The 17015-nt window shown below is 50.5% G+C and overlaps 1 protein-coding gene across 6 annotated transcripts in view; it reads right to left on the minus strand.

Moving 5' to 3' along the window:
* The window catches only part of Acot7 (acyl-CoA thioesterase 7), a 93515-nt gene that overhangs the window by 34550 nt on the left and 41950 nt on the right, over positions 1-17015 (minus strand). For all 6 annotated transcript variants that reach the window (XM_034503499.2, XM_076933654.1, XM_034503498.2 and 3 more), the window contains exons 4-5: positions 12703-12794; positions 6608-6722 (exon numbers count right to left, since the gene is read on the minus strand). In XM_034503499.2, the coding sequence (XP_034359390.1) occupies positions 6608-6722; positions 12703-12794 (207 nt within the window). The remainder of the gene's footprint in view (positions 1-6607; positions 6723-12702; positions 12795-17015) is intronic.

A 17015-nucleotide genomic window follows, 5' to 3' on the forward strand; every position in this document is an offset into this window, starting at 1 on the left:
CTGTGACCAGATGGAAGGGAGTCTCACCTGTCTCCTACCTCTTCAGTGATACCCCTAGGAACTAGGATCACCAAGATGACTCTGGGCTCAGGCCACCTTCTTTATGCCTTGAAAGGTATGTGGGACACACAACTGAACTCTATGATGACCAGGACCCTGGCTGTTCAGGGCCCCTGTAACCTCGCAGCTCTGCCTGGCTTCTGGTTTCCCTTGGAGGTGAGGGATAAGCAGTGAAGCCCACACACTGGACTCCTCTGCTGAGAGACGAGCATTCACACCCACCATCTACGTGGGAGGCTGGGTGGACAGCAAAGCCCCAAAGTCCCTCCATAGCCCAGGGGTCACAGCAGCCCTGAGTGCTGAGCATCCCTCTGGCTGTCACTGAGATGGACACAGGCCAAGACAAGGAGGCCAGGACACCAAACGGTTCACTCAGCTGCCTTATAATGACACAAATGTAAGCACTCTGGACACTCACAACTTCCAATCCGGCCACTCTCAGGCCTGCTTTGCCAGCTAAGAGACCTGCATGTGGTGACCATCAGAAGAGCAGTTTGTAAACATCAAACCTAGTGCTGGGGGATAGTTTGGTGGCAGCATGCTCACCCAGCATGTTCAAGGCTCAGGTTTGATTCCTTAACGCACACAAAAACAATTGAAAAATCATGCAAACCCTTCCTAAGCAATCAGCTCAACAGGACAGCTCACTGTAAAGGCCCTTGCATTCAACTTCAACGACCTGAGTTCAATCCCTGGGTCCATGTAGAAAGGCTATCTTGTGTCTGTATGAATATAGCATCTGTCAATAATAAATCTGATAGCCTATGGCTTAGGCAGGAAATAGGTGGAACATTCTAGGAGCAAAAAGGATTCCGAGATAGCGCCAGGCAAGGGACATTTGCCTGGGGGAAGGCAGATGCATAGTAAAGTAACCAGCCACATGGCAGAATGGAGATTAGAATAAATGGAATAAGTTATATCTAGTCAGAGAAGAGCCTAACTATATGGCCAAGGTATTTGTAAATATATTTTGAGTCTAAGTCTTATTTATGGAAGCACGGGGCTGGGAGGAAAAACTGAACCAAACTTCTAAAGATCTGCATGGTCGAAGGAGAGACCTGACTCCCACAAGTTGTAGTCAACTTCTATAGGCAAGCAATGGCATGCCTGTGCCTACTCACATGCACATGAGTGCATGCATATACACATACAGGTACAGACACACACGTGCGTGGATGTACACACACACACACACACACACACACACACACACACACACACACACACACACTAAATTCCTTTACAGGAATGTTTTTACACTGACTGCTTTACTATATTTTATGCCTATGTCTCACTATGTGCCCTGGCCAGGCTGGAATTCACTACACCCAACTTGATTTTATTTCTTCGGATGGAAGAGCCTTACATGTCCTGGAGAGGTCTCCATCTCAGTCTACATCTGTGAGCCTGGGCTTTTGCTTCAATTACAGGCAGGAGCCAGCACGGCCAACCTGTGTGGTGCTGGGGATCAAACCCAAAACCTCGTGCACACTAGACAAGCTCTCTACTACCCAAGCCACTGCCTTGCTCCCTTCTCTCTCACATGGAAATCTACTTGTTCACACAGCACAGGGAGGACCTGCAGCTCCCAGGTCACAGAGATGTCCTACTGTCGTGCTGTACTGTCTAAGAACACTGGTTATGCCACACTACTGGCTCCTGTGTGCTCAGAGCCTTAGCGCAGGCTTTCAGTGAGCAGAAGCGACAGAGTATCTGGCTTCCTCCTTCACATGCCTTAGCTAACTCCCCAGGCTCTGTGGGTCTGGTGATGTCTACTTTTCTTCTATCTAGCTCACAGCTCCAGAGGGGGCACTTCCTTCTTTGGACAGTTGACTCTAACACAGCCACTACTGAGTCCCCCACATTCTATATTCTAAGTGACACAGGGAACATGTGACAGAGGTCTGCTATGAACATCAGTACCAGAAGTTAGGTGCTGCCCAGGTGAAAACCTTTCTTTGTAGATACCAAAGGGATGCTACCATCGCACCAGTATGAGAGGCAGGGTGCACAACATGTCTAAATGGCATGCCCCTGAGTCATGGTCCCGAGGAAAAAGGCTGAATACCCTGGGCAGGCAGAGCAGGCAAAAGACAAGCTCCAGAAAACAGCAGCCAGTTTGTAAGCAGAGCCTGGAGCAAGCAGAGTTCAGACACCTGGGGCATCAAAAATCGGAGGCAGCTTCCTGTTTCCAGACCTGGAGCTGAGGGAAACTTGAGAGCAAAACCTGTCAGAGTTCAGCTATGGATCAAGAACCCTGTGATGGTGTCATGTTCTCACCCATGAGTGTTCAGGGAGGAGCAGTGGAGTGGGAGAAAGAAGAAGAAAATGCAGAGGCCTGAGAGGAACTTCAGGTGTAGTCACTGTCCTGGGAACTGACTAAGAGTGATGGGATCCACAAAGGACTGAAGAAGCTTCTGACTGGTCAAGTCTCACAGTGATGTCTGAGTCTCACACTCAGACAAACAAGTGAGCCCCATTTTCCTGTCCACTGTAAATGATGCCAATGTCAACAATGGTCAAGGAAGAAGCTTCCAGATTGCAGCAAGAACATCTCCAAGAGAAGAACCAGAGTCCCTCCTTATGGCCTTGGCCTGATATACTGAAGGGCTTATCACTGTGTGGCTCAGTGGAGTTCAGGTGCCTGTCACGTAGCTCTGCTCCGTCATCAGCCATAGTCATGGGTTAGGTCAAGCACAGAACCCATATTCCCAGTGCATCCCACACAGGACCATGAGGTCCTGCCTGCAAACACCAGAGAGGTACACATCACCAAGGCTGGACAGGACCATGAGACTGCCCTTGAGGTGGGTGTTCTCCATGTGCAAAGACGCTGACATGAAGATGCTGTGCACAGAAGACAGAATGAGCAGAGGCAGCAGCTGTCGGGCCTGTCCTCTCCCTGTCCTATGGACATAGCTGACCATGTTTGCCTGACTCCATTGGGGAAAAAGAGATGGCCACACTCCTCAGAAGGGGAGGCTGATTCAAGGACTGCCTGAGCTATCTAGTAAGACCCTGTTATCAGAGCTGGGAGGAGTGGAGCATGCACTGTACTGTACACAAAGAGGAGACATATTACTAACCATTTAACAACATTTACATACATTAGGTACTATAATGAAAAGAATTCACATACACAGGAGGCTATGCATGTGTAGGCTCCATCTGTTAGTATGTTAGGTTGTATACAAGCCCCACTCTCCTCATACATGGGACTTGTGCACCTTTGGATTTTGGAACCCACCCTCCATGGATGCCAAGGAAGACATCACACACACGCACACATGCACACACACACACATTATTGTTTGGTATGTGGTAAATATATACAAAGCTACAGGAACAGAGGAACTTGAGTGCCCGTCTCCACCCTTAGGCAAACGTGGTTTATAGTCTCCTCAGCAGGAACTGGACCTCTATACACTAACATGCTGGGTTTCCTGCTGCAATAGTTACTATGACCTTGCTCTTTAAACTGGAAGTTTCCATATAATGTGGGGACCCCTAGTAAAGCGCCCAGGGAAGCAACTGGCAAGGTGTTACAGGCTCTAGACACACTGCCCTCTCAGCGCCTGTCCACCTGCCAGGAGTCACTGCCCTGCCCCAAGAATATCAAGCCACCCCTTCACCCGGGAAGCCTGTGGCTCAGTGACTGCCTTGTCTGTTCCCCTCAAGACAACTGAGAATTAGCTGTCCAGAAGACTAGGACTGAAACCCAAGCAAACTTAGAACTTCCCTTTGTCTTTCCATACCATGGTCCTCCAAGTCTAGTGTTGAAGGAACCAGGATCATGGTCAGGCTGGATGGTCACGGACATCAGAGAGCTCCAACAGTCAGGTTGGCCAGCTCTTGCCCTCCAGAGGTGGCTCTGGGCAGATCTGCCTGGGTACTGCTGACTCTGGAAGGCAGATCTCAGTGTAGGACCAGGAGCTTGGTGGTCTGCCAAGGCCCCCCTGCTGCTCTGCCTGGGGTAGCCAGGGAAGTGAACAGTAGTTCAAGGACCAGTGAAGACAAGCACTTGGTCATGTCTGAGGTAATGCTGATTGCATCATAAACCCAAGAGACCTGGGGACAGGGTCTTGTGGGCAGAGTCCCCATGGTGTTAAAGCTGAGCAGCTCACAGTCATGAACCTGGCAGCTTAAAACTAACTGTTTTCTCTCCTTAGAAAACATACAGAAAGCTGGCTTCTAAAGAATTATCAGACTCCCTGAAGACAGGCTACCAGAAAGACAGGATGCCCAGAGGTTGCTAGGCAACATTGTCTGAGCCCAGGTTCTACTTGCAGGAGTGAGTGGGGGTGAGGTCAAAAGGTGAATGCAGTGGGGGAGGGAAGGGGATTGGGGATTAGGGAGGGGAGGCCCAGATACACTGCAGGGCTCTGTCCTCCAAGCTCGCCATGGCCTCTGCAATCCTGAAGTAAAAGCAGTGGCGGTCAACCACACACATCAAACCCCTGATCACAACATTCCCTAGTCACAGGACTTCTCAGGTGATGTGTGAGCCCTGCCTGTCAGGGTACGTAAGTGGTTAACAGTTGCTGGGGAGAGGGGTACAGCTCCTCACACTCCTGTCGCTGCTGCTGTTTGGGGTGAGATGCTTGCTCACGTCTCCCCAGGAAAGGTCACCCAGCAGCTACGTTTGGAAAGACACAAACCTTGTCCACAATATCTGCTCCCTGTAGACACCAGCCCAGTCACCCAGGGCAGCCAGCACACAGGCAGCAGGCAGGAGGATGCGCACAGGGATCCACGACAACAAGGATGGTTCAGCCAAGAAACTGAAGTCAGAAACACAGTGTCTAGGAAGACGGCTCGACGGCAGAACACTTGCCTAGCATGCACAAGGCTCTGGGCTCAAGCCTCACAACTGAAGGAAAATTGAAGGAAGAGTGACAAGGTGACTCCTGCTCCACACACCTCCGAGCTGTGTGTCGGGTCCAATCAGCCGAGGAAGATGTGGGTTTTTTAAGATACAGACAAACGAAACTAACATGTGAAAATCCCTCAGAGAGCTGTGAGTTCGCCGTGCCGACTTCAATCACTTTCACCAGAAAGCAACAGACCGTGAGAACGAACGACTAAGTATCACATTAGTCAGGAGAGGCCAGCACGGGCAGCAACCTCAGGAGGAAGTGAGTTAGACTGGCTGACAGCACAGAGTATGGAAGACCATGTCTAGCCGTGTGGTTCTCAGGACCAGAGAAGGGAACTGGGGTCTTTTTGCTTTTTTTGATGTGGCTTCTTTCTAGCAGTCCAGGCTAGAGCTGAACTCACCGAGCTCCGCCTCGCCTCGCTGTACAGTCATGTACTACCATGCATGACTCAGATTTTTTCTTTCTCTCACATCCCTCTCTGTTCTGTTAAAAGCAAAAGTGGGGAGGTGGGGGATAGCCCAACAAACAATAAAGCTTTGATAACCTGCATAATCCACTGGCCTCTGATGACAAAAACTTCAATTCTGGTAAACTGAGGAAGAAAAATGAACAATGGGCACTCAGGCAGACACTGGGTGGGACACCCTGTGCACAGCAGCAGCACAGACTGTGCCAGGCCACGTGGACTGAGAGAGCCAAGTAAGAGATGAACTTCAACTTACCCAGAGGCCCAAGGCACTGGAGGCCAGGAAGCCCTCTGCTGAGGGACATCATGGAACCTAGCACAGAACTCCTGAGCCCACACCATTTCCAGAAGAAACACTCACAGTACATTCTAGAACAAACTCGTAATACTGTTAAATTGTGGTGGCTGTATGTGTAAGGGTGCTGGAGCCCCTCTAAAAATGGGCCCACCTCCAATCCCTCACCAAATTCCTGGGGTCAGACCTGCCAAGACCCTGCCCTAACTGGCATCAACGAACCTGAGGAGGCTCAATTTGGTCTTTCACAGATGTGGCATGAAAACATGAACCAGCCTGGCAGGGGACAGAAGAAGGGAAGGAACAATCCCACAAGGCTTGCTGAGGCTTGTCACTTGTGTGGTGAGGATGACAGAGCTACTCAGAGGCAGAGGTCTACCTACAGGAGCCTGTGAAGAAATAGCACTTAAATCTGGGGTCATCTCTTGATCACAGGCCTTTTCTAAAGATGTGAGCATTCTATCAAACACAAGTCCCTAAGCAAACTTAGGGGTGTCAACAAGAACAAATGCTAGCAACAGAGACAAGAGGCCTTGTGGGGAGACCATGAAGGAGCTGGCATGCCAGACTCTCGGGAGGTCCCTTGCCAGCTGTATTAAGAAAGAGGTCTGCTGCTGGGCAGTGGTGGCGCACGCCTTTAATCCCAGCACTTGGGAGGCAGAGGCAGGCGGATTTCTGAGTTCGAGGCCAGCCTGGTCTACAGAGTGAGTTCCAGGACAGCCAAGGCTATACAGAGAAACCTTGTCTCGAAAAACCAAAAAAAAAAAAAGAGGTCTGCCTGGCTTAGGGCAGGACACAGGACAAAGTGTGGCTCCAGGAAGGAATTCCACACCCAAGAACCACAGTACAGCATCCCTGGTGCTTCTGTGGCCTGTGAGGTAGGCTGAGGGACCCCAGTCGTGCTTTTACCTGGGTTCAGGACAGGCTGGACAATGTCTCCGTTCCTCCACTTGGTCTCCATGCGTTCCAGCTTCTGGGCTTCATAGCGTTTCCGACCCTCCTCCTCCTGTTCCTGCCGTAAATACTGTGGGAAGGAAGCCAGATAGAGGGTCAGGTGCAGTGAGACACAGCTCTCTCTCTCATCCCCGTTTCTAGGTCCGGCCACAGCCTCCCTTCTAGCATCTGGTAACTGCCTCTCTCTTCTGATGACATGACCACCACATGACAAGAACAAAGTTTCAGGGTATGCTCCTCATCAGAGACAACCTAGTGGACAGATCTCTATTCCTCCGGACACACAAACTGTCCTCTCCCTGGGCAGGGGAGCTGAAACAAACCCTGCTGCATTACCTGACTGCAGCACAGCCTGTGTAACCGACCCTCTGCTATGGCGATGGTGCTGCCCACTCTGACAAGCCTCAGTCATCCCTTCACTTGGCATCCAACCTTCCCCTCAATATGAAGCTGCAGAACCCAGGACCCCAGGCACAGCCACCTCTGTGCCGTCTCTGCAGAGCACCAGCCAGTCAACAGGCAGTTCCTTTGCACAGCCAGGGAGCCTGGCCCAAAACAGAGCCCAAGATCTCCTGATCAACCACAGGAGTTCTAGCCCAGGAAGTGTGACTATAAAACCTATTATACTGAACACCTTTGATCTCAACTCTCAGGAGACAGAGGCAGGGGTGTCTCCGAATTCAAGGCCAGCCTGGTCTACAAAGTGAGTTCCAGAACTGTCAAGGCTACACAGAAAAACCCTGTTTTGAAAACTCAAGATGAGAAAATACAAATAAAAAAAAAATCTATTATACAAGCTGAAAGCTGTCAATCCTGGCCACGATGGGTACATCCCCGCCCCCTCACTTCCTGCCTGGGATCCTAGGAGGGGCTTGCTGTCCTGAGTGCCAGCTAAGGTATGATTTAAGTTTACTGCCTGCCCACCCCCAGAAGCTACCTGTCCCAAGCCAGCAGAGGCAGCCCCGCTCCCTTCAGGCCAGCCCTCCACACCCACCACCGCCTAGCCATTCTCCCGCAGTCAGTCTGCCTCCTCTGCTGCTGTCTCACTGAGCCTGCAGTGCTGGCCTAGTCCTCAGGCTCCTCCCTACCTGTCAAAGCCCCTCTGACCATAAATTCTCTTTGAATGTGACCAAGACTTTAAGGCAGCTTTAGACTTCCTTTCTGAAGCTGTGCTCGTGCTCCGGGCTTAGCTTCACAGATGAGCAGGTCTGAGCACCATTCTGGGGATTAACTACCCATCCCCTTCAACTGGAGTATGGGAGGAAACAGAGAGGTGTGCTCAAAACAAACAAGCCAAGCTCCAGTGCAAGGAGTGGCTGACCCTCCAGGAGGTTCTCAGTCTTCCCCTCAGTTAGCTACCTAGTTCCTGATGCCCGGGCCAGCGTTCCATGGCAAGAGCAGTACCTGTGCTTGTCCTTGGTCTACCTCAGACTGAGGGCCGAATCCCAGCATCCTCAAGAAACACCCTGTAGGGACTTCAGAGAGGACGGGGCTTTGGCTCAGTGGCACAGTGCTTGCCCAGTAGCACAAAGTGCTCATTTCCACCCACAATGCTACAAACCAACAAGGCTGAGCACTGGCTGGAGGGCTGGCTCAGAGGATACGAGCACCAGCTGCTCAGCACCCACACACTGGCTCATAACCATTTGTAAGTCCAGTCTCAGGTGATTCCCACACACTCTTCTAGCCTGTACAAGGCACTTCACACACAGGGAACACAAGACACATTCAGGCAAACACTCATACACATAAAATAAAAAGAGAATCTCAAAAAAGAAAAAAATTTAGGCCAAGCACAGTGGTATCACACCTGTAATCCTAGCTCATAGGAGACAAGACAGGAAGCCAGGACTACAGAATGAGAGTTTACCTTAAAAAAAACAAGAAGGCAGAGAAATGGCTCACTAGGGACAGGCAGTCGCAGCCAAGTCTGATAACCTGAGTCTGATCTCTGAACCCACGTGGTAATAAGGAGAGGACTGACTCCTGCAGACTGGGCTCTGATTCCACATACATGCTATGGCATGCATGCTCATACCTATACACATACAAAGTAATACGCATAACTTAAAAATAAAACAGAGGAAAAATTTGCTGCTTAATAAAGAGCCAAGCTCTCCCAGCTGGGTCTAATAATCCTTCATGGTGCCTGGCAGGCTTGTCTGAGCTATGCAGGTATGCATGGAGTCTGAGGGACTAGATTTGAACCAGAGCCTCACAAACAGGCTCAGCTTCCTCTCATGCTGGCAAACCGCTGGTATATTCTAATGTAAGGCTGGCAATTCACCCCAAAGGCCTGAGACCAGCTGATTCAAAGCATCAGACAGTTCGGTCCAAATTCTCAGACCTGTGGGCGTTCTGAAGCACGCACACTGAAAACACTCCAGCAAAGCCTCTGACACGCCCACCATGCTGACTTCTTTTAATAATCATAGGGGAAGCTGCATTCTGAACGCTGCCAGGCTGAGGAAGAAGGCAGAACAAAAGGACAAGCCATACTCTAAAGTGACAGTGACCACAGTAAGCAGCCATACTAACTGGTAACTAACCTGTGCACGTGTGCATGCGTGCTGTGCTATGCGGAGCCCGGGCATGCGCATGTGCGTGTGTACTGCACAGAGCAGAACACTTTGGTAAATAAATGTTTCTGTCTGTGAAAGGCCAGCAGAAGGACGCCCAAGGTTCCAAGCACACACTCCTAGAGCAAGGGACTAGAGCTCTGGACTTTTGGGTCAGGGCAGGTCTCTGCTGGCCCTGCCACGGCAAACAGAGGCCCACATTCCCAGTTAACTGACAGGTATGCCACTGTGTGCACTTGGCATCTGTGGTAAGGAGCACGGATCACCCCAGCAGCTGTTACAGCTGGCCTTCATGTGCTTTTCCTTCCTCAGACCCTCAGCGTGGTGGGTACTTCAACACACTCCTTTCTGAAGGCCAGCGCGTGCTTGTGTGTCACCAACACAGAAAGCCAAGAGAAAGGCTGCAGGGCTCCTCAGCACATGCCGTGCACCCATGACTGCACACGAGTGGGCTAAGAGCAGACAGCGTGCCCGTGCCGTGCCTTGCCATGCCTGAGGTAAGGCCTTTCTGGATCACCATGAGGTTGGTTGGAGCCTGAATGACTCCAGACTTCAGGACAAGTGAAGAGGTGTTGGGCAGCCTTGTGCCCAGGCTGGAAGTCTCTGAAGGGCCCACGCCCACCAGCCACAGACTCCCAGGAACATCGACCACCGTGTGGGGTGTCCTGTGAGCCCTGGATGAGAGCTCCAAGGACACTGAGCGTGCACGTGCACTCTAGTGCTTTGCCATGCAGATAACTGCCAGGAGCTCTGAACCCCGTCAGCACCCAACAGTAGCACAGCCCAGGACAGGTCAGAGGGAAGGGGATGAAGGAGGTGCCGGCCTGAGGAGCCTGCGGTGAACAGGGTTCATCAAAAGAGAGGACCTTCGAACCTCAGAATGGGGACATTTTTGGAAGTATATTTTGTAAATGCAGGGGCAGAACTGAGGTGGAATGATGTTAACAGGTGACGGATCCCCTGAGTTCTATAACTGGTGTCTCTCTAAATCTATACAAAGGCACAGGCAAGGGAAGGTGGGTAAGACAAGCAAAACAGGCAGAGACTGGGTCTCTCTACGTAGCTCTGGCTGTCCTATAACTCTATATGTAGACCAGGCTGGCTTCAGATTCACAGAGATCCTTCTGCCTCAGCCTCCCAAGTACTGAAATTAGAGGTATGCACTCCCATGTCTAGTCTTTAGTTTTTGAATTACCCAAAACTATTAACATTTGTCCCAACAGTCTCAGGACACTAATACAGGCAGGACTGTGGACCACCTGCCTCAATACCTGGCCCTAGGCTGTGTCTACTTTGTGCTCACAGGGAGAGAGTTACTTAGCACAATGGTTCTCAACCTTTATAATGCTGTAACCCATATATGTAATATAATATAATATAAGTCATACAGTTCCTCATGTTGTGGTGACCCTCAACTATAAAATTATTTTGTTGCTACCTCATAACTAAACTTTTGCTACTGTGATAAATCATAATGTAAACATCTGTGTTTTCGGGTGGTCTTAGGCCAACCCTGTGAAAGGGTCATTCAATCCCCAAGGAGGTAGAGATTCAAAGGTGGAGAGGCACTGGTTTAGCATGACATGGCAACCAGCACCAGCTCAGCACAGCATAGCACAGCACAGTCGAGCTGCCCTTTATGAGAAATGGAGAAGGGTCTCTGTCATCAAAGTATTCTTAAAAATTCCTAGTGAAAGAATCTGAGGCCAGCCTGATCTACACAGCGAATTCCAGGCCTGTCAAAGGTACACAGAGAAACCCTGTCTTGAAAAACAAAATAAAATAAAACAACACACACACACACACACACACACACACACACACACACACACACAAACACACATTGAAGGGACTTTAGCCAGCTCAAGCATGGCAAACATGGCTCTGGCAGGCCTTCCCATCTTCCCTTTCCCTCTACCTTGTTAAAAACAATTATATTACATTCCTAAAGCTACCATCAAGGTCTGTTCCCAGTACTTGGAAAGTGTAGGCAGGAGTTCAAGTCATCCTGGGCCACATAACAATCTGTAGAGGTCAACCTGGACCGTGTGAGATCCTGCCTCAAGCAGTCCAGTCTAAAACACCCTAACTAACTAAAGAGTAATAATAAAAAATAAAGTAGTAGCTGGGTGTAGTGGGCCACACCTGTAATTCTAGCACAATGGGGGGAAGGGCATGCCTAAACAGGAAGCTGGTGAGTTCAAAGCCAGCCTGGGCTACACAGCAGGAGAAAGCATAAATCAAATCACAGATGTATCCAACCACACCTTGACCAGCTATGCGAGGCCAGCTCAGAACTAAGCAACAATGGGAGAGATGACAGAAAGCCAGCTTTGGGGACATGAAGGCAACCAGCACACTTGGGAGGAGCTTGTCACAGATAAGGGAAGTCTCTAACAAGACATTCACAAGGTCTGCCTGTTGTGCAACAGTTTCCTCTAATATTGAAATACACCATCCTACAGAGACCTCTTTAAAGAAGAAGGTAAACAACTCACAATAGCTTCAGGAAGTCCCTGAAACTGACTAGATTCACTAGGCCCTCTTCCTGACAGGCTAGCAATAAAACTAACCACCAAATGTCCCCCTCAGAAGAGCAGACCCAGAGAAGACTCTGAGACCAGACCAACTGCCAAGAAAATGGAAGTAAAGCTGAGCTGCAAAGAAGACCCTCAGAGGCTTTGACACCAGACCAACTGCCTGGAAGAGGTTTAAGCAGACCCAGTCAGTCACTTGGAAAAGACACTCCCCAGCCTGTTGAGAGTTGTGACCTACAGGCTGTGCAGTGTGCTCCAGGTTCCCAGCTTCTGTGAGCCATCATCCATGCTAGGATGGGCTTTGGTGATGTGGCTATCTAAGTGACTTCTGTTCCTGTAAGTAACCCCAATAAAATTCACTGATTTACCAAGTTGGACTTGGGTGGTATTCAAAGTTTGGTCTGTCTTGAACCCCCATCTAGGTCATGTATATATTACACCTCCCCAACAAAAATTTTGTCACACAGCACTGCCCTAGTGCTGGTAGTAGGACCCACCCTAGAGACAAACACCACAGACTCTTCTCATCCTACCAAGGTTCTGTTCACACTGCATAGACAGGAGGCAGATACCAGCAGAGGAGAAAGCAGGGCCAATAAGACCAAGTCCTCACACAGGTGCACCAGCGGCTGAGGTGCAACACTGGTCTCCAGGACTTTGGGGGTGGCTTGCCTCATGCAGTCTGCCTGGCTCTCACAAGTCAATCATCAGCTTTGTACAAGTAGCACAGGGGCACCCTAGTGTGGGATGTGGGCCTCTGACAGTCACATCCCACGAGTTACAGGCCCTGCAAGACTAGTGTGTCCTCAGGGCCTGAGTGCTGCAGTCTACCTGATGACCCTCTAGCTGCTCCTGAGGTTAAATGGGCCTCCCACAACTCAGAGGGACCTAGCTTCTGCATTTGCCTAAGACACACGTGTAGGGATCATCTTACCACAATAGGAGGCACCTCGAGGACCTTGTCCACATTCTTCAATGACAGGGGTACATACCACAAAGTGGCCTTATTGGTCAGCTTTTTGGTACCTTAAGAGAAGAAGAAAAAAAAAATCACATGAGTGATGCCTCTCTTTGGCTATACTGGCAGGTACTACTACCAGCCCTGAGCATGCCAGGGTTGAAGCATTGTCACTTCTAGCTCCCAGTCTCCAAGGTCCAGCCAATCCCGTCCAGCCTCCTGGCCTGAGGATATCGTCATCATGGAAGCATGGGACCAGACTCCCATTTGTGCTGAGGGGCTGTGTGGGCCCAGGACAGCCCACCCCCATCCCAATGCTCCATCTGCGGTAGCTCTGCCCTCACACAGGCTACTGGGAAGACTTCAGCCTACAGGTTCTGACTGACTCAGCTCTGAGGCTAGCTTCACAGAAATCAGGTGCTGGCAGAGGAAGGACCCGTTAGATGCAGGAGGACTGATAAGGCCAGGCCAAGCTACTAGCCGGCCAAATCTCTACCAGCAGGTACTGCCATTGCCTCATGAAGACTTGACACCCTCAGCTCAAACTAGAACGAATTTTACAGATGACCAAAAGAAGCCAGAATCCCAGAGAGGCCAAGAGCTTTGAAGCAACTTGGTGATGTCCAAAGTACACACCCAGGGCTCTCCAGTTCCAGTCACTTCAGAAAATGTGTGAGTATACCTTTAAAAGGTGGCTTTGACAACATCAAGGACTCCAGGGCAGAGGACAGCAAGAAGCAGGAGCAGCAGGGGTGGGCGCTGCCACCCTGGAGAAGCAGGCTTCCACCAGCTACCTCTAAGGTGCCTTCCTAGTAGAGACCTAGGGCTTCCCTAAGGTTACGACAAGCACAGCCCAGGCTCCCAGTCAAGCCCTCCCACAGGAGGGTAGTAAAAGACAGCCTGCAGAGCTCTCCTATTCCAAAGTGGCAGGCCTCACAGTCCCACCCAGACATGTGACACCCTCAGGACAAGGCTGTGGGCTCCCACACCCGAGAGCCACAAACAGACACTATGGGAAAACATTTCCCCATGCTTTGACTGAGTGAATCTGACAACCTCCTTTTGGGAATAAAGATTTCCTGTTGGACTCAGAGCCAGCATGAAGAGCTGGTTTCCATGGAAACCCAAGTGGCCTGCTAAACCTAAATGAACAGCACTGAGCAAGCAAAGCGAGGCAGACCACTAATTGTGTAATCTCTACCCTTCAGTGCGACTGTTGTTGGGACTGCTGCATCACTGTCATCTTCAAACCTCTACCCCTGCCATGCCCCAGAACAGCACCCGGCAGTGACATCCCGGCAGTGATGTCCTGGCAGTTTAATACTCTGACGTATGAAAGATGCATGAGCAGAGGTTTAAGGGTGGTGGGCCAGGTTTGTGCTCACAGCTAACGCTGGATTGCAGCTCAGCCCAGACACAGGGTGCTTCCTGGGTGAAGTCACACTAATGGCAAGTTCAGCCTTCTCACAGGCTGCAGCCCTAGGTGTGCACCTAGCTCCCCTCGCCTCAGTGTCCCAGAACTCATCCACTCAGACAGGGCATGTGGTCAGCATAGTGTTGGTTCAAATGGCCAGAAGTTCACCTTCCAGTGGACATATGGGCCAGGAAATGGTAGGGAGAACCCTAGAGTACCACATCCCAGTCTACAGCAATGGGCTCTGGGGTCAGACAACTAAGACAATGGAAAGACTCTAAGCCTTCCAGCTCTGAGACCAGACTATCCCCACCTGTGGTACAGGAAGAAGCAGGAGGATCTGAGGCAATGGCCAGGCCCCACTGAGAAAAAGCTGCAAAGCCCTGCCTCCCCTGAACACTAAGTGGAACAGTACCCATCCTTGTCCCAACAGTGCCAGCACTGCCTCTGCCCTTTAAGCCTGCTCCCTCCACCTCCTTGGCAATGCTCCCTGTGCTCGCCCTCAGCACAGAAGGGAACTCTAAGGAAAGAGTCGCTTTGGAGTGAGGGCAAAGGCTCGGCTGCTGCTTGAGGTGTTTTCTTTTAAGAATTATTTTTCTTACTTACAACAATTTTTTTTTGTTTTGTTTTGTTTTGTTTTGTTTTTTGTTTTTCGAGACAGGGTTTCTCTGTGTAGTCCTGGCTGTCCTGGAACTCTGTAGACCAGGCTAGCCTCTAACTCAGAAATCCGCCTGCCTCTGCCTCCCAAGTGCTGGGATTAAAGGCGTGCGCCACCACCGCCCGGCTACTTACAACAATTTATTGTATGTATATTGGTATTTTGTCTGCACAAATGTCTGTGCAACACATGCATGTTTGGTGCTCACAAAGGCTAGAGGAAGGCATCAAATCCCCCAGAACTGGAGTTAGAGGTGGTAGTGAGCCTACATGTAGGTGCTGAGAATTGAACCCAGGTTCTGTGGAAAAGCAGCCAGTGCTCTCAGCTACTGAACTATCTCCCCAGCCATTTTCCCCTTTGTAGTCCTAACAAGAAGCCACAAACTCACTCTGCAGACCAGGCTGGCCCCCCACACACAGACCCACCTACCCCTGCCCCCTGATGCTGGGGTCCAAGGTGTGCCCTTACTTTTTACTTCCGTGAGTGCATTGTATCTGTGTGGAGAAAGCTCAGCTGTTGAGAGCATTTCCTGCTCTTCCAGAGGACACAAGAACACCAGAACCCACATCAGGCAGCTCACAACCACCTAGGATTCCAGCTCTAGGGAATCTGATATTTTCTTCTGGCCTCTGAGTAAGGCTTTCTTAAAAGAGAATATGTGGTTTGGTTAAACCCTCTAAGGGTGTTTGGCCTGGAACCCAAGCTCGTCCAGATGGCCAAATCATACTTTCATGGGCTACCCAGCTGTTCACAGATGAGTGGAGAGACAGAGAGCTACCAGGAGGTCCCTGTCCTATGGCAGATCACCACCTGTGGGCTGAGCTTCTCTGCTGTGGGGACAGAGGAGCCTCACAATTCTAAAAACTCTACAACATCTTTTTGCACTGCCTCTCTCCTGACTCACACCAGCAGTGCCGTCTGGTCCTTGGGCTCCTGAGGGATGAGGCTTTGGTTGTTACAGATTAGGCAGAAATGCGCTTTGGTTTTTTTGTTTTGTTTTGTTTTGTTTGGTTTGGTTTGGTTTTTCGAGACAGGGTTTCTCTGTGTAGCCCTGGCTGTCCTGGAACTCACTCTGTAGACCAGGCTGGCCTCGAACTCAGAAATCCGCCTGCCTCTGCCTCCCAAGTGCTGGAATTAAAGGCATGCGCCACCACCGCCCAGCATGCGCTTTGTTTAATTTATTTTATAGAAGAGGGCATCAGATACCCTGGAACTGGAGTTGCAGACAGATGTGAGCCACCATGTGCATTCTAGGAATCAAACCCAGGTCCTCTGTTAAGAGTTGCCAGTGCTTTTAAGCACTGAGCCATCTATATACCCTTGGGAATCCATTCTTAAGGCAGGCCCCATACAGTTCCTGACGAAGAGGGCTCACACAGTGCAAATACCTACTGGCTCATTTCAAACAAGAATGAAGACCAAGGACCATGGGGTGCTCAAGGGTGAGAGCCACCCCAGTTAGACCCAGCAGAGGAAGGCCCGTAAGACAGACAGCACTGGCCTCTCTTCCCCTCAGGACACTCTAATGCCAAAAGGCCTGAGGAGCAAGAGCAGAGGCCTCACAGTCTCCCAGTACATAATGGCTGGGCTCACACAGCCTATCTGAATCCATCCCTGATAAAGTCACTGGAATGTTCCAGATGGGTAGCTGTATTCTTAGGAAGACCTGAGCCCCTTAGTCAGCCCTCAGCCATCATCACTCTACGAGGTCATCACTGCAGAGGACCTGGGAAAGGAGGAAAGAAGGAAGAGCCCAGCCTCCAAGGCATATGGGACCACAGGCAGAGTCGGGCAAAGGGGCCTGTCCTCCCAGCCAACAGCCAGGTTATAAAAGAAACATAAGCACCTCATGACAAGGAGCTTCAGGCTCCTGTGGTGCCAATGGGGAAGAAAAGAAGGGTTTCCATGGTTACCACAGCCAAGGAAAAGGTTCAGATGAACCAAAGGCTCACCCAACCTGGTTTCTAGATGGGCAGGGGCAGATTTGTCCAGGAGCCTCTGCAAAGTCATACAAGCCACGGAATAGCCGGTAGATACAGAGACAGCGGTGGCAGCCATGGACTAAGTGGTCTCAAGAAGGAGAGGGAGCAGGCTGGGAATCCTGTTCTGGCTGGAGAGGGCTCAGGTGTGCTTTGTAACCCACCAGTGTTCCATCTGCAAACTGTAAAACACAGGTAGTGAAGACTCTGCCCCAGGGTGCATGAGGACCAAAGTGGT

The sequence above is a fragment of the Arvicanthis niloticus genome, chromosome 5 (genome assembly GCF_011762505.2).
Source record: "Arvicanthis niloticus isolate mArvNil1 chromosome 5, mArvNil1.pat.X, whole genome shotgun sequence".
Classification (NCBI taxonomy): domain Eukaryota; kingdom Metazoa; phylum Chordata; class Mammalia; order Rodentia; family Muridae; genus Arvicanthis; species Arvicanthis niloticus.